General features: G+C 41.8%; 2 protein-coding genes across 6 annotated transcripts; both read left to right on the top strand.

Annotated features, from left to right (window-relative positions):
- Window positions 1-246: 246 nt before the first annotated feature.
- Window positions 247-9489, top strand: LOC119018868 (kinesin-like protein KIF27). Of its 3 annotated transcripts, XM_037096865.1 has the most exons (15): window positions 371-449; window positions 581-873; window positions 1350-1568; window positions 1846-2834; window positions 3385-3528; window positions 3680-3856; window positions 4033-4226; window positions 5249-5370; window positions 5483-5614; window positions 5710-5924; window positions 6276-6515; window positions 6610-6801; window positions 6909-7136; window positions 7686-7884; window positions 8002-9489. In XM_037096865.1, the coding sequence occupies exons 2-15, from the start codon at window positions 687-689 to the stop codon at window positions 8586-8588; spliced, it is 3825 nt and encodes a 1274-aa protein (XP_036952760.1). In that variant the 5' UTR covers window positions 371-449; window positions 581-686; the 3' UTR covers window positions 8589-9489. The 3 variants fall into 3 exon arrangements, with proteins under 3 accessions (XP_036952758.1, XP_036952759.1, XP_036952760.1); XM_037096863.1 differs by having other exon boundaries at window positions 247-873; XM_037096864.1 differs by having other exon boundaries at window positions 251-873; window positions 1368-1568.
- Window positions 9490-10347: 858 nt separating this feature from the next.
- gkap1 (G kinase anchoring protein 1) lies at window positions 10348-17203 on the top strand. 3 transcript variants are annotated; one of them, XM_037098987.1, is made up of 13 exons: window positions 10348-10576; window positions 10887-11148; window positions 12266-12424; window positions 12645-12722; window positions 13881-14019; window positions 14136-14164; window positions 14383-14544; window positions 14793-14879; window positions 15821-15884; window positions 15985-16055; window positions 16153-16230; window positions 16448-16478; window positions 16692-17203. In XM_037098987.1, exons 2-13 carry the CDS (start codon window positions 10900-10902, stop codon window positions 16694-16696), a joined length of 1152 nt encoding a protein of 383 aa, XP_036954882.1. In that variant the 5' UTR covers window positions 10348-10576; window positions 10887-10899; the 3' UTR covers window positions 16697-17203. The 3 variants fall into 3 exon arrangements, with proteins under 3 accessions (XP_036954882.1, XP_036954881.1, XP_036954880.1); XM_037098986.1 differs by having other exon boundaries at window positions 10349-10576; window positions 16443-16478; XM_037098985.1 differs by lacking the exon at window positions 16448-16478 and having other exon boundaries at window positions 10356-10576.
- Window positions 17204-17385: the final 182 nt, after the last annotated feature.

The raw sequence follows: 17385 nt of genomic DNA, 5'->3' as shown, positions 1-17385 counted from the left end.
CATTTATGATATGATTTACTGAAACAGACCAGTTTGTGCAGGATTGTGCAAAGAATTCACCAGGAAATGTGCAAATGTTAAAAGGGTTAAGTCTTACTTCATTAAACTACAGAAAACGTTTAAAGGGATTTATTAAGTTTTGTTTGTTTATTTCTTTTCTATTGTTTTAAAACACTCCCAGATACATCCCTGGTATAATCACTTTTGCTGTACATATAAATAATGAAATAAAACGGTGGAGGAAGAAGCACGTTCACAAGATGGCGCTGTTGCGTTCACGGACCACTCAGTCCGACCGCCGTGAAGACTCTTGAACGCCTCGTGCTCTCCTCTGCTGCTGCTGCACCGCGGCGGCGGTTTCCCGGGCAACCGAGAAGCGACAACAAAACTGGAGCAAGTTCACAACAAGACACCTGAGGGGAGAAGCTACACAGGGCCGACTTTACAGGGTTTGTTTCGGTAAAATGTAAATAAATGACTGGATTAAAAGAGTTCTCCAGAACTCAGCTGTAAGATGCAGGACTGGAAGTGAAAGTCCATTTAAGTTTGCGCTCGTAATTCTTCTTTTCTACATCATGAGCGAGGTGTGTGTCCGGGTGGCGGTCCGTGTCCGCCCCTTGCTCCCCAAAGAAGTCCTCCACAACCACCAGGTGTGTCTTCGGGTGGTGCCGGGCTCCGCACAGGTGATGCTCGGCTCGGACCGACTCTTCTCCTTCGACCACGCGTTCGGACCGACTGCCAGCCAGGACGAGGTCTACGAGTCCTGCGTCCAGCCCCTGGTGGAGTCCCTGCTCGACGGCTACAACGCCACCGTGTTTTGTTACGGACAGACGGGGTCAGGGAAGACCTACACACTCGGAGGAGGGAACCTGGGTGAGCTGTTCACAGCACTGGTGGCAGTTTTTGTCCCAGAAATAACATTTTAAAGAGTTATTAATAAGAACAGGTAGCTGCAGTATTATCAACTGAGTCTACTGAGTTAGGGACCATCAATAAATTACCCTATTATTTGTTTTGTCTTTTACACAAAAACAATGTTTCCTCATGCTGACTTGATCATATTAGTGAATATTATGATTTAAATAATAATACTAAACTGATTGCATGTAGTACACTTATTGTGATTTCTAATGTGTTAAGTATTTATTTAGCAAAAATATGTTTATAAGACAATGCCTTTTTTTTTAAATAGCTTCCATGTCATGTGACCCAGTGAGTCAAAACCAATGCCGAATTCTATTAGTAAACGGGACAACCAAGACACACTTGTTTTTAAGCCATTTCACTGCTTCTTCTTTTTTTTTATGAATATTTATTATGAAAATTGAGGATTTGTAAATATTTCTTTGCCCCTTTACCTGTCTCAGATGTAGAGGGAGGGATAATCGACCGTGTGGCCCAGGATGTGTTCCTGTTGCTGGAGGAGAAGAGGAACAACAGTGACGGTGTGGACGCCACAGTGCGAGTCTCGTACATGGAGCTCTACAGGGAGGAACTGCGAGACCTGCTGGAGCTGCACACCGTTCACAAAGAGCTCCATATCAGAGAGGATGAGAGGGGAAACACAGGTCATACAATGTGACAAAAATGTGTTTTCATATTGTCCCATGCCAACTGTATTCTGACTTTTAGTTGCTCAATCTTAAGATGCACCTGGCTCCTTCACTTCCCATCGTGCAGCTCAGAAGAAGCTTTTTATACATTGTATGAGAGAGGATGAGGAATTCATAGTAATGTAATGAGATAAGACACTCTGTTGCACATTGGTTTACTGCCCACAGGGGAACGTAACATATCGACTAAAAGTTTTCCATTAAAAAATATCAATTTTTGGTTTTGTTTCAGTGGTGGTGGGAGCCAAAGAGATGGTTGTCACGACAGCAGAGGAGCTTCTGAGTGTTCTAGAGACGGGGAATGCTCTACGCCACACTGGCACCACAGGGATGAATGAGCACTCCAGTCGCTCTCACGCCATCCTCACCCTTCAGCTCACCCAGTGTTGCCACAACAACTCCTTAAAATCTATTCGCTCCTCCAAACTCTGTCTGGTTGACCTAGCAGGCTCGGAGCGGGCTGGAAAAACTGGAAACACTGGGACACGGCTCAAGGAGTCTGTTCAGATCAACACAGGCCTGCTCGCGCTGGGCAACGTCATCCGAGCCCTCTCTGACCCAGCTCGAAATCGGCGCGGTAACAGCTGCAGCAGTGCACACATACCGTACCGTGATGCCAAGATCACCCGTCTCCTCCGTGACTCACTAGGAGGCACCGCCCACACACTGATGGTGGCATGTGTGAGCCCCTCTCACCACAGTGTAGCTGAGACTCTGAGCGTCCTGCAGTTTGCATATAAAGCTCGTCACATTCGTAACCGTCCTGCATCATCCGCTCAAACAGAGGTTAAATCCTGTCCTACATCCTGGGACCCTGGTGATGCTCGACTGGGCGAGCTTGAGTTTGAAGTACAGACTCTGAGAGAGCTCCTGAAGGAGAAGGAGAGAGAGATAGTGATGGAAAAGGAGAGGACAGGTGGAGAGGGGGACAGCTTTAAGCAGCCCAATCAGACAGTGATATCTACTCCTGATGATAAGGTCAACCAAGAGGAACCATCACAGTACCGCCTTCTAGCACAGGAAGCTGCAGCCCTGCTTGCAGATATCACCGGCCCCACTCCAAGTCATTCCTTCAGGCAGCGACTGCAAGACTGGCAGGAGAGACTGACAGCTGTCAATCACTTGCATCGCGCTGATGATAAGGGCTGTTCGGAGGGGGATGGAGACCAAACCCGCCACGTTACCATATTAAAGCTCAGAGAGGAACTCAACAAATGCAAGGTAATAACGACACATGAAAAAAACATCAGATTGCCATTATAGGTCTTTGTAGCTACTGTAGGTTTACCTTATATGATGTGGTTAAAGTGCACTTTTTTAAAAATTCAAAGTCATTCTCACTATCTGAATTGATTTAAACAGCAGGGATAATCTGGTTTAATTATTCTCTTTGAAGCCTTTAAGGTAGAATGCTGCAGGAAAAAAAATATTTTCATCCGGAGAGGAGAGTCTAAACCGTCTTCTCCAAGAAGAAAGATGACAGATTGTTGTCCAGGTCATAACTGGAAAAAAGCACAGGTGTAACTATAAACATTAACAAAGGTTGAAATTAAATTAAAGCCAGCCCGTGTTATCAAGCCACTGGGAATTTGATCAATTACACCTGTGATTTCCTCCTTTATTACTAGTCAAATTGTCCATGATGACGTCCTTGATCACCAGAGAGGAGATTATGATAGTTTCACGGACAATAAAATGAAAAGATGATGTCAAGTCAAGCTAAAGAAAAATCACAGGAACACCTCTTTTTCTCTCTCTGTCTCTCTCTCAGGAAGCGCTTACCTTAGAGGAACAACTTCTGGAAGAGAAGGATGCAGAGCTGAGACGGGTCCAAAAAGAAGTAGAGGCACTTCTTCAAGAGAGCAAAACACACCTCCAGGCCTTAGAGGAAGAAAAGGAACGTAATCGAATACAGGTGATGAGCAGTAGAGTCCTGAGTGCAGCTGTATAACTCAGTACTGAACAACATTTTGCAGCTTCAGCATTGTAGGTCACCAGCAAATAACCTTCAAAAACTGTCTTTGAATTTAATGACACTGTTTTCATTTGTGTGTGAATGTTTTCAGGCTGAACAACTTGTTGACCAGCAGGTCCTCATCAGTCGTCTCCGCAGCGACCTCATGACCTTCAGGGGTAATACCTCGCAGGCACCGGTGGAAACAGGGGCTTCTGGGTACTCAAGCAAGAGACCCCGCAGTGTCCCTCTGATCAGAGACAGCTCTGCACACGGGCCTCCCAGGAGGGTTGGTAGCTCCACTGTTTTGTTCTGTGTGTGTTTGAGAGTGTATAATTGATTGTGTGTTTATCTGTTGTACCAGCTGCACATTAATCATTGACTTTTGCTCGTCTTGACTTTTTGCTTGCCTTTGACTCATTCATGACTGTGTATATTTCTGTGTGAATACATGTGTGTCTGTAGATCCACTCCAGTCCCCCAGCTTATTCTCTAGAGAGGGTGATAGCAGCCTTTAAGATGCGCGGTCATCTCCTGCTGGCTGAGATTGAAGAGAAGGATGAGGTGTACTGTCCATTCGTAAAGCAACAGGCGGAGAGAGAAGACAAGGATCAAGAGAGGGAGGAGGAAGAAGAGGATATGAGCAGAATGGGATTTAGGTGAGAGTTTATATATAAAACAAGCCTACTGGTTCTTTCTTTGTCAAGAGTACAAGAACTGTGCCACTAAAGAAGCATTGATAATTGATATTAGCATTGATATTTAATTTTTCCCAATTGTTACTCCATTGTCCTGTATGTAGGACAGAAACTGCCATAATTATAAATTAATAAATGGCTGGATATGAATTAATATGCCATGAATCTTATTCATACAATTCTTTATGTGTTTGTACTTCATTATGATATTGAAATGGTACATTTACTCTATCGTGAGTCAAATTAAAGCAAAAATATCAATTTATGCCCCATTTTATCAATTAATACCTACATTTATTTCAATATTATCTTTGGTCCATTTAACGGCTTACTAATTTATTTATTGAGCCAAATCTGCATTTATTTATGATTCTAACCACGACCCTCAATGCACATTGATACATGGAAAGAAAGGCCCAGGTGGCTTGTTTGTCACTGGGGTGACTTCAGATTGACCTCTCAAAAATCACACAAACCCTGAAAACACTGCTTTTCACGTCCACCTTTTTTTTCCAAACATGTTTTAACTAGTTGAAAGGAGAAATAGTGTTTTAATTGCAGTAATTTTGATAATGATCATAATGGTTCCATCTGCCGTCCCTTATTTTAGTCTCGTATTTAATTGCAATGCATTACACGTGGCATATACTGTACAGAGTGGTTAATTACTTTCATTTTGTGCAACCAGAACCATGCTGTTGCAGAGTACTGTTTCAAAATAACCACTGCGTCATGTGTGGACATGTGCAGCTGAAACTGGCCAAAAATGTCATCCTGCAGAACAAAGCGTTGAGTGTTTATGTGGGCACATAGTGTACATTTGACTAGTAATGATACCATGTTCAATCTAAGGTTGCACATGTGGTGAAAAGAAATGATATTACAGCCCTGTATGTTGAAGGAGTGCCCTGTGTCACAGAAATACACAAGCTAAGATTCACACACATCAATAATGCCTTTCTCATACTGTGATATTTCTCCAGGCGCATTTTAAACCGAACATGGACCAGCAGGCAAAAGAATTCAGCTTTGAAAGAGAAAACCTCCGGATCAAACCAAACATCTAGCGGAAATCCGTCAGCACAGCAGACTCTGAAAACCACAGGTACACTTGTGTCCTTTTGTATTGATAGAGGCTTGTTTACCTGGTTCCAAAGAGTTAATGTATCTCAAGAAGTTATTTCCTCTTCATATTGTCAGCTGTTCTTTCTTCTCAGGGATCAAGGAAAACAATCAAAGCCAGATGAGAAAGGAGAGACTAAGAGCCAGTGTCACTCAGAGACGGATCCGAGATCTGTCAGTCAACATGCACATGAAAGAGGAGCTCATCAGAGAGCTTGACAAAACTGGTGCGTTTATAGAACTACGCATTGTCCCATAATATTTATGTGCTATCTTTTATTTTGAGTGATATTTTCTTTAAATGTGTGTGTTGGTCTGACAGACAAGAAGACACAAGCAGTGGACAGACATGGCAGGCTCAGTGTTGATAGCAGAGAACCCGGCGTGTTGGCCAGACTCTCCATGCAGAGCCAGCAGGTCAAAGCAGAGTTGTACCGCAGTCTGCAGCACATGAGACTGCAGAGAGCACAGCTTCAGGCCAGCCTCAAGCAGCAGAGAGAGACCAGTGACAACAACAAAGGACTCGACCAAAATGAGGTTGGTTGTTGGTTGTAAGACATTTCAGCAGGAATATAATCAGCAATAAAGTGGAGAAGCAATATATAGTATAATAGAAATGTAAAAACAAATAACTTTGTGTTTAATAATTTTTAACTTTGATTTTACTGGGGATTCATTTTAAATCTGGTTTTATCATTTTAAGAGCAGTTTGTCTAAACTAATACTAACACTGATTTCGGTCCAAACTAACCTTCATACACAACATCTCAGTTACTCAAATGAGTAAGACTCTCTGGGAAATACAAAACTATGTGGATAGTTAACCCTGCCCATGTAAATCATGAACTGCTCTGAGTAAACATCATTTGTATTTTTTTTTTTTTATAGGCGCAAAGGCCAGGAGATGTTACTGTATGGAACCACAACCACCAGAAAGGGTCAAAAGAAAACAGTCGTTTGCGTGACAGTTGTTTGTTGGAGGAGGAGGAGGAGTGGGTGCTCCAGAGGAGAGCAGAGCTGCAGGAGCTGGAGGACGAGCTGAGAAGGCGAGAGGAGGTGCTCCTGCGCAGGGAGGCCTGTCTGCAACAGAAAAGCAAACTGGAGAACAAAATGCTTCGTTCCAGTGAGGTTAGCATGTGTAGATGCCCATGTGTGAAGATTTTATTCAGATTTTGGATCATTGAAGCAGGAAGCTAAAAGTTTTTTAACAATGACTTTTCAGGCTCTGAGTCAGGACCTGCTGCGTGTGTCGGTGCAGTTAGAGTCTCTGGAGGAGAAGCTTCAGAACAGCAGCAGAGTGAGTCGGACTGGACGGGTCACGGTAGAGGAGCTACAGGAAGAGAGAAACAAGCTTAAGAAGAGGAGAGACACTCTGGATGCCCAGCTGAGGGACAACAGAGTGCTAACCGTTGAGGTCAGAAAAATTTGACTTTTTTCAATTTCTTGATGGATTTTACTTTTCATAATTGTGCAACTTTTTTTTTTTTTTACTTACTGTTTTATGTGTGTGTCTTGATCCAGGAGGAGCGTTCCCTGCTCCAGCTGGAGGAAGCTATCGAAGCTCTGGATGCTGCCCTGGAGTTTAAAAACCGCTCAATCCAGGACAAACAGAAGAAGCTGTTAATCACAGACTCGTCTTTAAGTCGGTCACAAAGCACTGAACCCGCCCAGCTATGTGACGTCAACAGGAAGCTGAAGGAGCTCTCGACACCTGAGGCTTCTGAGCTGCTCGTCAAATATTTCAACAAGGTAAGATGCTGAAGATGAAGATGAAGATGAAGATTCATGCAACATATTGCTCCACATACAAAGCCTACATGCTCGTTGAATGTTGTATGTTTGTCTTTACTTCCTTTCCCATTATTTGTCCTTAATAAGCACATTCCATGTCTGAATGACTCTTTCCATTCTAGCAGGAGATTCATGTTTGTCCTGTTCTCTTCCTCCGTTGTTTACCTTCCATTGCTTCTCTCTCTGTTTGCTTCTGTGAGTCACAAGTGCAGATGCAACATTTCTGTAATGCAAATTAAATGTTATCTCTTCACTCTCTGCTCCCCTAATGCACCCTGCTGTGCCCTCTATCTTTCCAGCTGATATGTCTAAATACCATTATAAACTATATCAAATTCACTACGGGTGTTTTTGTTATGCTATTACACCATGAGTAACTCCCTTCCACCTGTCTTGCTCTGTCCTCTATTTGTCTCTGCAGGGGTGAGGTTCAGGAAGCTTCAGCCAATATCTCTGTAATTATAGTGATAATAATAGTATGTCTTTCTCTGCACCGTTCTTCGGCAGGTTGTTTGTCTCTGTGAGACAGAACGCCACTTACGTTTGCGTTGTGAAGAGCTGGAGCTTCATGCTGGAGAGCAAGAGGTGGTGCTAAGGGAGCTGGAGGCCGCCATGCAGCGTCTGGCCTTGGATGCTGACCGCAGGCTCACCCAGCAGCACCGAGATCACCAGAACAACATCCAGCTACTGCTGCAGAAACTTAAAGGTGAGGAAATTAGACAAAAACATTGAAACGAATAATATCTGTACAGAAATGTTCATGAATGTGGTTGTTTCATTTACTTTTGTCTCCCTGTTTGCTTGTGTGTGTGCATGTGTTTAGAGGGTGGTTCAGAAGATGCACAGCAGGCTATCCAAGACAGAGTGCAGCATCTAGAGAAAGAGCTGTTTTTCTACAAAAGCTCTAGCCGAGAGCTTAAAAAGAAACTCAGACAGTGTCTCAGTGAAGCCCTCCACCGTGTTGATCAGCCCTCACACGCACAGAAGCACAAACACCCACAAAATATGCAAATACAAGCAAGTGCACATGAGCCAGAGACACACACTGAAGAGGTACAGAAGAGCACACATATTGTAACAACATATACAAAGATACACGCTGAGCAAACAGACAAAAAGACACACAGCTATTCTCACCCTAACCTCCAAACACACAAGAAGTATGACATGCCTGAACTTAACCAGGCACACACACAGTCCCAGGAGGGAAGTGAAAGAGGAGCTGGTCACTCTTGGGAGAGTTTAGAGGTCACACCAGTCCGTTTGTGTCGCAGAGAGCTGAGACAGATCTGTCCAGCTGACCTGCAGGTCAGTGGTTCTGCCACAAGGAGGCGCCAGACAGTTGTGGATACCAGCACAGAATCAATATTAGAGGACTCTATAGAAGTTACCAGGAACACTGACAGATGATGTTTTCATTATTTGTAGTCCATCTGGTCGTTTTCTGTTGATTATAATACATACAAGACATTGAGCAGCAAATGAGAATGCTGGAGTTTATGACCTGAGAAGAAGAAGGTCTCTTTGAGTGATACTGGAATGTGGTTAATGTTGAAATGTCTGTGCAGTGAGTCAGTTCAGCCTCTTGTCATCGCGCTGTTTTTCTATTCATCCTGTGTCCTTCGTGGTCAAAGATTTCTATCTCTTCTGCAGTGCTGAATGCTGCAAAGTTTAAACCATTCAGTAAGACAAGAAAGGCCGTCGTTGTCATGACAACTAATAAATGACACGGAGGTGGGATAGAACAATTTCCAATAACTCAGCTATTGAATGTTTTTTACACTAGAAAATTGAGTGAATCTCCCATTTTTAGATTATTGTCTCAGATATTGCCTCAACACTGCACATTCCGCGTGTTCTTTCATTAAGTTATTTGCAGACTGTAATTTTCCAGCTCTTGAGAAGAGAACGGAGGCTATTTAATGCAAAAAGCACTTGTCTGATATATTCTTCTGTAGTCATAAGTAGGTCAACCTTGCAATGATCACAACACTTAATCAATTATCTTCCTTTACAAACACTATGAGTTTAGACAGATACAATTAGTTAGGGATAATATATTCATCCATCTGTTGTCAAATGTCATCAAATAGTCTTCCACCTTTAAGCTTCAGCACTGAAAGTGGCCAGTAGCTGAAGTGTTTTCTGCACTTCAAAAGTAATTTAAAGCTTTGTAATGTTTTTAATACATTTGATTTGTATATGTAATTTTATAACTGTGTGCACTATGTACCATTAAATGTTGATTGCTGTGTAAATTATCTTTTATATATATTAAACAAATAGCAATAAATGCATATCTGTTTACTGTTTTGTCTTTGTGGTGAAGCTCTCTCCATCCCCAGGGCAGAAAAAAGCCTGTGGAAGTATGTTTTGTGGGTTCTGCTGCAGGGATAATTTAATAACAGCCAATGTTGACAATATAAATAGCAAAACTGAAGTGCCACCAACTACATATTCCTGACCGTTCAAGTGCATCACACAGTCTTCCTGTTTGTACATTCAAAACCAGAATGTGCATTAAAGTTTATTACCCTTTCTGGGAAATTAGCTTTTTTTTTAAATTTAAGATCCCCTCTACATATGTATTAAGGCAAACATAAACATCTTTAATATGTGTCTGATATGTAGCAAAAAGCATTAAAGCCCTTAGAATGGCACCTATAGTGATGGAGGTATAAGGGCTCAGACAATGTCACCGACAACCTAAAGTAGGCACAGAAAACATAAGCAGGGTTAGGACACTTTTGAAATGATGCATCTGTTTTTCCTCCTCTAAAATTTGTTTTTTATATATCCGACAAAGATAGAGGATTTTGTTCACTGTCGAGATTGTAAAGCCAACAGAGGCGGTGTGATTTCTAAATTTTGGTCTGTATACAACAAATACATAACATCAATACAGGTAATATAGCCAATGGATTATATAAGTGTTCACATATACCAATCTACCCCAGCACACGACTCAGGGGCATCACTGCTGTGTTGAAATTGGCACATAACTTTTTGACCCCTCCCCCAAAATAGACATCCCCTGCTTAGATATCACCATGACAACTGAGCAAACTCTGAATTGTTAATAAAAAATAATAATAATAATCAATAATGTTCCTTGAAATCATTAATAAACACATGCCACACACCAAACAGATAACTAATCATCAGAGAGGCACAGTTTTTCAGATTTCTGTGAGAGAGAGCGTCATCACCAGTCCGGAGCAGAGCCTTTATCCTTTTTGGCCCCACCGGGCTGCTGTACTCAGGCACTCGCTGGTAGCAGACGCACAGTCAAACCACAGTATCTCCACGAACAGGTGAAAGTATTCTTTAGCAACTTTTCGCGGGAGCACTGCCTCTTCGAAACGAGTCAGCGGGAGTATTGAGAAGAAAACGTCGACGTGAGTCCATTACTGTGTTTTTGGCTGTCACGCATCGCTACTTTTGCACTTGTTTAGAAGCTAACGAAGCCGGCTAAACGTACAGTTAGCTAACAACTTGCTGCTGCTGCATAATGCTAGCTGTTAGCAACAGTGCAGTCTAAATGACACTACGTTCATCTGTTATGAACGTGTGATTTGATGAAACACACGAACTGCACGATTTGTTGCTGTAAATCCAGCTGCTTGGCTGACATCGGGTCGTGTTGTATGTGAAACCAGGTTGTGACAGGATGCTAACTCGCTGTTTTGTTTCATGACCGGTTTCAAGTTATCCTTCCAGAATGGCATCGTCTGCAATGATCACCGTCCCCACCACCGCGTCCCGCTTCGCCCTGCTCCAGATAGACTCGGATTCGGACTCCGAAGCCTCTGATGCGGGCAAGAACCCCACCAAAGGCGGACGGGAGTCCTCCGGGAAGCCCCGACAGGGAAAGGCAGGAGGAGCCGGGGGGAAAGCCGGTCAGTGCAACGACAAGAAGAAAGACAAGAAGAAGAAGAGGAAGGAGCAGCAGCTGACTGAAGCAAACGAGGTGAGACACAGGAGCATCTGCAGACCCTCTGCTTCATGTCTGTGTTATTGTGCTGCAGGTGTGACTTCCGTCTTGTGTCTGCGCTCCTTTGTTGTTTCACTTCACCTGAACTGAAAGTGCAGCTGGTGTTGTCAGGTGCACTCCCTTGTTATGGTTTGTTTACTATTTGGGGATTTCCATCGCTTGAAACGCTGAGACACATTACACACAATAAAGCTGGCTGAAAATTGCTTTACTAGCTACAGCAACATCGGAAAGAAAGCAGCTACTTCAAATCAAATCAGATCAGGTTATTTACATATTTGCCTATATTCATAATCGTATTGCCTCAGTGGACTTTTTAATCTGTACAGTGAATAACATCCTCAGTCCTTAGACCCTCAATTCAAGTGAGGAATATAGGGGAAAAAAAGATGGAAGAAACCTCAGGAAGGAACCACAGAGGCGGGATCTCTGGACAGACATCAACAATAAGATCATAGTTTACACATTTCATTGACAGTGAATTTGCATTTGTGGAGATGTTAACATCTTTTGACAAACACAAATTCAAATGGGCCCTCAAGCAAGGCACGCATCGTCTTTACTCATTTCATAACAAGTCAGTTGTATTTAATAATTCACTAATTATTTTTGAGTGACCCTAACCCTTTTTTATTGACATTTTAAAGACTAAATTCATCTATTATTTGAAATAATACTTAGTAGTTGAGTCAACAATGAAGTCAGTTGTAAGTTTCAGCCCTGTTAAAATACACGTGCAAGGACCCACCAAATGCAAGACTGTAACCCTGTCAAACCCACATCCACCCTGCAGGCAGAAGTCGCAGACGCAGTAAATAACCGCAAGCGTTCATGTTTCCAGTTGGTTTTGTTGTTGACACACTTATTACAGATCTCATCTCATCAGTAGTTCATTGCAGAGAACAGGACCCAAGTGATGAAAATCATCCTCTTAAAAGATGCAGTTGTCATTCTGGGCACAGACAGCGATACACTACCTGATGACCTGGGAGCACTGGAGCAAAAGGCCATTAACAATCTGTAATCACTCCTAACGGTAGCAATAATGGTCATATCAAGTGTCTGCATTAACCTGCATCTCTCTTTCTGCCAGTTACGTAATCTGGCCTTCAAGAAGATTCCTCAGAAGTCTAGTGCCCCGCCTCCCTGTGTGACCCTGTCAGGAATAGCCAATGAACTTCTCAATCCTACAGCAGGTGACCCCAGTATACCTGCAGAGGGCTGGCAGCAGTGGAAGCAGAGGGATGAGCAGGTAAGAGAGAACAGCCACATTAACAAACGTGTGATCCGGTGATGTATTCTGTAGATAATGTTCCCCTGAATCATAGTTATCATTGGCTGCAGGAAGCCACAGAACTTCCAGCTGGTTTAGTGGTAATGTTCAGAATGCGGCAGTAGTATAGTGTCTGTCTGTAAACTTACAGACATCATGTAGGTGTTCTTCTTCATCCATTTTCCTCCTCCCTCTGTAGATAACCAGTGAGCTGTATGAGGCCGACTTGGAAAAGGCCTTGATTCTAAGTAAACTGGAGTACGAACAAAACAAACAGGTATGCTTTTCCACAGCTCTTTTTGAGAGGCATAATTTGCGCAGACTTGCCAATGTCAGACAAGTTATCTACGGATCTTTAAAAAAATCTTTATCTCCCACAAAAGCTGGATGGGATAAGCTGATTTTTGACATGTTGCCCATGGAATACTTAACATACAGGTCCAGATGTATGACCGAGGTTTTCTATGGAATCTGGTCCCCATTCCTGACTTAAATTGGTTCAAGACTAGCCCCCATTCTTATTTTTGTATATCATATATGATTCTTTTGTTTATGAATGACAGCACTGCTTGTTTGTCTCTGTGGCTGTCTATGTTGGTTTGTGTTTATGAATATTTGGCTACTCATAATGACATGTTGTGTATGTGAAGGAACTGAACCTTCTTTATTTTTGTCACACATGGCATAACCTTCCATTCATGACTTTCCAGCCTGTTGCCCTATATTTGTATGTTGCTTTTGTTTAATAAAATATATAAAAGCCAAAGAAAATAAATAAAAAAAGGTCTTTAATTTTAATAATGTCTGGACCCAAGAGAAACTGCACAACCCTAAAGATTTAACCCAGCAATTTTGGATATAGAAACAAGTGATGTTTGGTCTCAACGGAGTTTTTTCCCGCTTGAGTTTCATTGTAGCTTACTCTGTGTTTTGGCCTGGTTCTCCACAGACCGTCACCCATTCTTGCAATGTCCCTGCAGGTCACAGGATTCAGGAAGTACACAAATAATTGCCTGATGATACGAAGGCAACGACAGATATTATCATTTGGGGGTAGAAGCAAAGTCTACCCTTTTTGGAATCAGCTAGAATCTGAAGGCTCCTACCTGGCAATGGCCAATTTGGGACACGTATGTACTGAGAGGAGGAGAGGCCAAAATAAAACCCTATTTATCTGTTTTTGCACAGCAAGCAGTGAACAAACTCCCCCTTGAAGCTGAGAGTCAGCACTTTAGCCTGAAAGTTACTGTTTGATTACAAATCCAGTGACTGAGTGTGGAGCCAAAACATGGAATAAACATCACTGTTATAATAATCTCAAACTGCACTGTATCCTTTTTCTAGAATGAAAATGGAAACAAATTAATTTGCATTTAAAGTCAATTTCTTATTTTTGTCAATGTAATTATAATTCAGATGTTCTGCTTTTACTCAGACCACCAACACAAACACGTCCTCACCAAAGTCTCGAGGAGGAAAAGAGGTCGGAGGGAAGAAGGACAAAAAGAAGAATCAGCAGGCAAAAGACAAAAAGACAGTTTCACTGCAGGACTTCCAGGCTGAAGGCAGTGCAGGTGAGAGAAACTCACTGATCCATTTAGTGATTGAATTAAGCTCTTTTGTGCTACAGTCTGCAGGTCAACAGGCTCCCAGAATAATATTTATGTCAATGTGCTTTGTGTCTCTGCAGAACATTTAAGTAAGAAACCAGAGAAAGAGGTGAGCAAAGTCCCTGAGCATCTTTTTCCTGTCTTAACACCACACGTGCATCTGTGCTGATGGCAAATCAGTGGGACACATTAGGCAGAACATTTCATACCTCTTGTGTAAGAGAACAAATATTCCTGTACATAATATTCACAGGGTTTCATTTGGGGTTAAATGTCATGTCTTGTGTGGTATTATCCTGTTGTAACACTGACCTCTTTGATCTCCAGGACGCCAGATCGGCTAACCTAGCGTTGGGACTCGGGCCGGAAGAGCGTTTTTTTAACAAACTTGAGGACGATGTCAGTCGGATTATCCAACAGGAGAAGAGACGTGAGCAGTATTCTAACAGCCAGGGACAAGAAGTCAACACCTCCACTGAACACGAACCAGTGAGTAGACCAGTACAAATAATAAAAAATACATGTACGAATCTGCAGTACATGAACAAACCCTGCACAAATGATGGCTTTTTTTTTTTTACTGTATTTTCTTGAAATTATCGGCTCACTTTCATCTGTGCTGCTTCAGACTTCACATCTTCCAAGTGAAGTTAGTGTTTCCTTACTCAGCAAATTCAGATGGAAAGTTTATTTTTGTCCTGACGTGCTCTTTCTCTTCTTCTCCTCCTCCCTGTTAGGACCCTCGAGCAGAGCAGCTGAAGTACGAGCTGGAGAAGAAAGACCAGGAAATCGATAAGCTAAAGAAGACGATTTCACAGTGGGAGGTCAGCTGTCATAAGCAGTTTTCCCATCAGACTATAATTTCACTGGAAAATGATAATGTCTCCCTGATCAGCCTGAAATGTCTTTTTCATCTTAAATTGTAATTGTAGATTATTTTAATGAGAAATATTAGAATACAGACTGTATGTGGGGGCTCACTGCTATTATGAACATGTTTTTAAGTAAAATGTATCTGTCGTCAGAGGATCAGAGCAGTTCAGTTGCTATTGTAGGTTACAATCCCAGCACATGACAATATGGGAGTGTGGATGGAAGGGACTGAATGCATGGTGGGAAAAAAGGCACCAAGATTTTTATAGGTCAGATTACAGACAACTTTTAATGGACATTTCCTCTTAAATGTTGATACAAGCACAGTTTCTCTGTGGAGATGTGGCTTAAAATTTGTTTTTGTTTCAACTCTCTCTCTCTAAAATCATGGACACTGTGGGCAGCTTGGATTCCTGTCGGGTATAGTAGCCTCCGACAGTGGCCGGTATCAACATGCCAAAATACTTCCGAAATAGTTCCTAAATAATTGGTCCCAACTCCCAACCTGTATATTTCAAACGCTATAAACAAGACTCTGTGCTGAAACACGCAAGCGTTCATCTATTGTGATGTGTCTACCAAATAAAATGGAATGTGAATATTTCGTCCTTGTTGACTTGGAAACTTGGGATGTGCTTTTTTTGGAACATGTTCACTGGATTTTTGGGTCCCAACGGAGAATCCGGTTGTTGAAGTGCAAAACTTCTTTTCCTATTCCATCCCTAAAGAAAAGTGTTAAACCACAACTGCAGCACAATCCATGTTCCCTCGTCTGTCTGCTTATCTGTCTGTCTCTCTGCCTGTCTGTCTCTTTGCTGTGGAAAATATTATAATTCCTTCAAAATAAAAACAAACCGCAGACGCTTTTTGTTCACATTTCTCGACTCTGCAGGTGAAGTACAAAGAGGTGAAAGCAAGAAATTCCCAGCTGCTAAAGATGCTTCAACAGGGAGAGAGTGAGTTGAACATCTCCGACATTAGATTGCACTCCTTCCTTTTGTCCCCATAATGAAGATTTAATCTGATATTTCTGATGTTTTACGTCGTCTCCTTCAGTGAAAGATAAAGCAGAAATCCTTCTTCAGGTTGAAGAGCTTCTACATATAAAAGAAGAGCTGTCGTCACAGGTGAGTTATAGTGATATGAAGATTGTGATACATGAACATGGCTGTGTGATATATTTGGTCATCTGTGTTACATTTAAATGTTGTTTTTTTCATACAGGTAACATTACTACACGGTGCCCTTGAACAAGAAAGGTCTAAAGTCAAAGGTCTGCAGACAGAACAACCAAAACATCAGGTGAGAGTTCAAATAATCAAGTCACTATAAACGAGGAAGCTCTGGACTCAGAGTCAAGTGTTTGTGTTATTCAGCGTTAGAGTCGAGGTTTGAGAGACGAGATGATGTCATATCCATTATGTGTGTGTGATTGCTTGTGTGTGAACTGAGGTTGATGTGTTTGAGTACATGTGGGTGTTTGCAACTGCATGCATGTTCTTTCTTTCCCTGTCTGCAGAGCAGAGCAGAGCAGCAGCAGCAGTCAGTAGGTCAGGTGACGTTAGAAAGTTTGCAGAGTAATTAACAGGCCCGGTACAGAGGAACAGTAATGAACGAGTGTAATTTACTTTATTACTATACACAGTTGAGGTCAGAGCAGAAGTTCAGTTCAGGATATCAACTTTAGAAAAGAAACAGTTGTCTATTTCCATGTTGTTGTTGTTGTTGTTGTTGTAATAATTTTGGACTTTTCTGGTTGGCAGGGTAACAAGAAAGGGAAGAAAGGCTCTGAAACGGATCTATGAAGATCTTGGAAGGAAATAAAACGTTAAAATTAAGTAATTGACTGAAGAACAAATGAAGAAAATCAGAAATACTGATCACAATCAGGGTTCTCTTTCCTTGTTTGATTACATTTTTTTTTTTTTTTTTTTTTAGTTCTGACTCTATGTTAGCATATACTGCATGCCCCTTGTAATTACACACACACACAGACAAACACTTGAGACATTGCAGGATGTATTTCACAGCTGAACAAGAAGCTTTTTAGTTGAGAGTTTGTGTTGAATTGGTGGCTTGGTTCATGGTGCTGCCCTCTGCAGGCACTCGCTCGCCACTGCATCTCTAGTACTGTTGGATCAGACATCCATCTGTGCGTTTTCATGCCAAAATGACGGATTGTGAGATGTATGGTTGTGTTTTGTTTTTTTCTTTTTTTTTCTTTTTCACTGTTAAGAAAGTAAAGAAATAGATAAAAAATACTTTTTCAGTGAAAGAAATCTCGTGTTTTGATTGTGAAGATTTTAAGAGTGTGCTGTGAATCTGAAATACAAACTTGACAGTACAAGATCAAGCAGTTTTCATCTTTGAGTTTAGTGCATCGTCCACAACTTGATTCCTGATTTAAAAAATATGTTTTGAGAAGAAATTTAAAAGAGGAATGTCACTGACTTTTTA

This window comes from Acanthopagrus latus, chromosome 5 (genome assembly GCF_904848185.1).
Source record: "Acanthopagrus latus isolate v.2019 chromosome 5, fAcaLat1.1, whole genome shotgun sequence".
Classification (NCBI taxonomy): domain Eukaryota; kingdom Metazoa; phylum Chordata; class Actinopteri; order Spariformes; family Sparidae; genus Acanthopagrus; species Acanthopagrus latus.
This window is presented reverse-complemented; position numbering and strand designations above follow the sequence as displayed.

What these genes read in the sequence shown, in the direction of transcription:
- gkap1 (XM_037098985.1), top strand. Translation starts at nt 10,900, where the DNA reads ATGGCATCGTCTGCAATGATCACCGTCCCCACCACCGCGTCCCGCTTC. An exon ending in CCAGGCTGAAGGCAGTGCAG is followed by an intron (nt 14,020 to 14,135) that starts GTGAGAGAAACT and finishes GTGTCTCTGCAG; the next exon opens with AACATTTAAGTAAGAAACCA. An exon ending in CAGAACAACCAAAACATCAG is followed by an intron (nt 16,231 to 16,691) that starts GTGAGAGTTCAA and finishes TCTGGTTGGCAG; the next exon opens with GGTAACAAGAAAGGGAAGAA.
- LOC119018868 (XM_037096863.1), top strand. Translation starts at nt 576, where the DNA reads ATGAGCGAGGTGTGTGTCCGGGTGGCGGTCCGTGTCCGCCCCTTGCTC. An exon ending in AGGAACGTAATCGAATACAG is followed by an intron (nt 3,529 to 3,679) that starts GTGATGAGCAGT and finishes GAATGTTTTCAG; the next exon opens with GCTGAACAACTTGTTGACCA. An exon ending in AAGGACTCGACCAAAATGAG is followed by an intron (nt 5,925 to 6,275) that starts GTTGGTTGTTGG and finishes TTTTTTTTATAG; the next exon opens with GCGCAAAGGCCAGGAGATGT.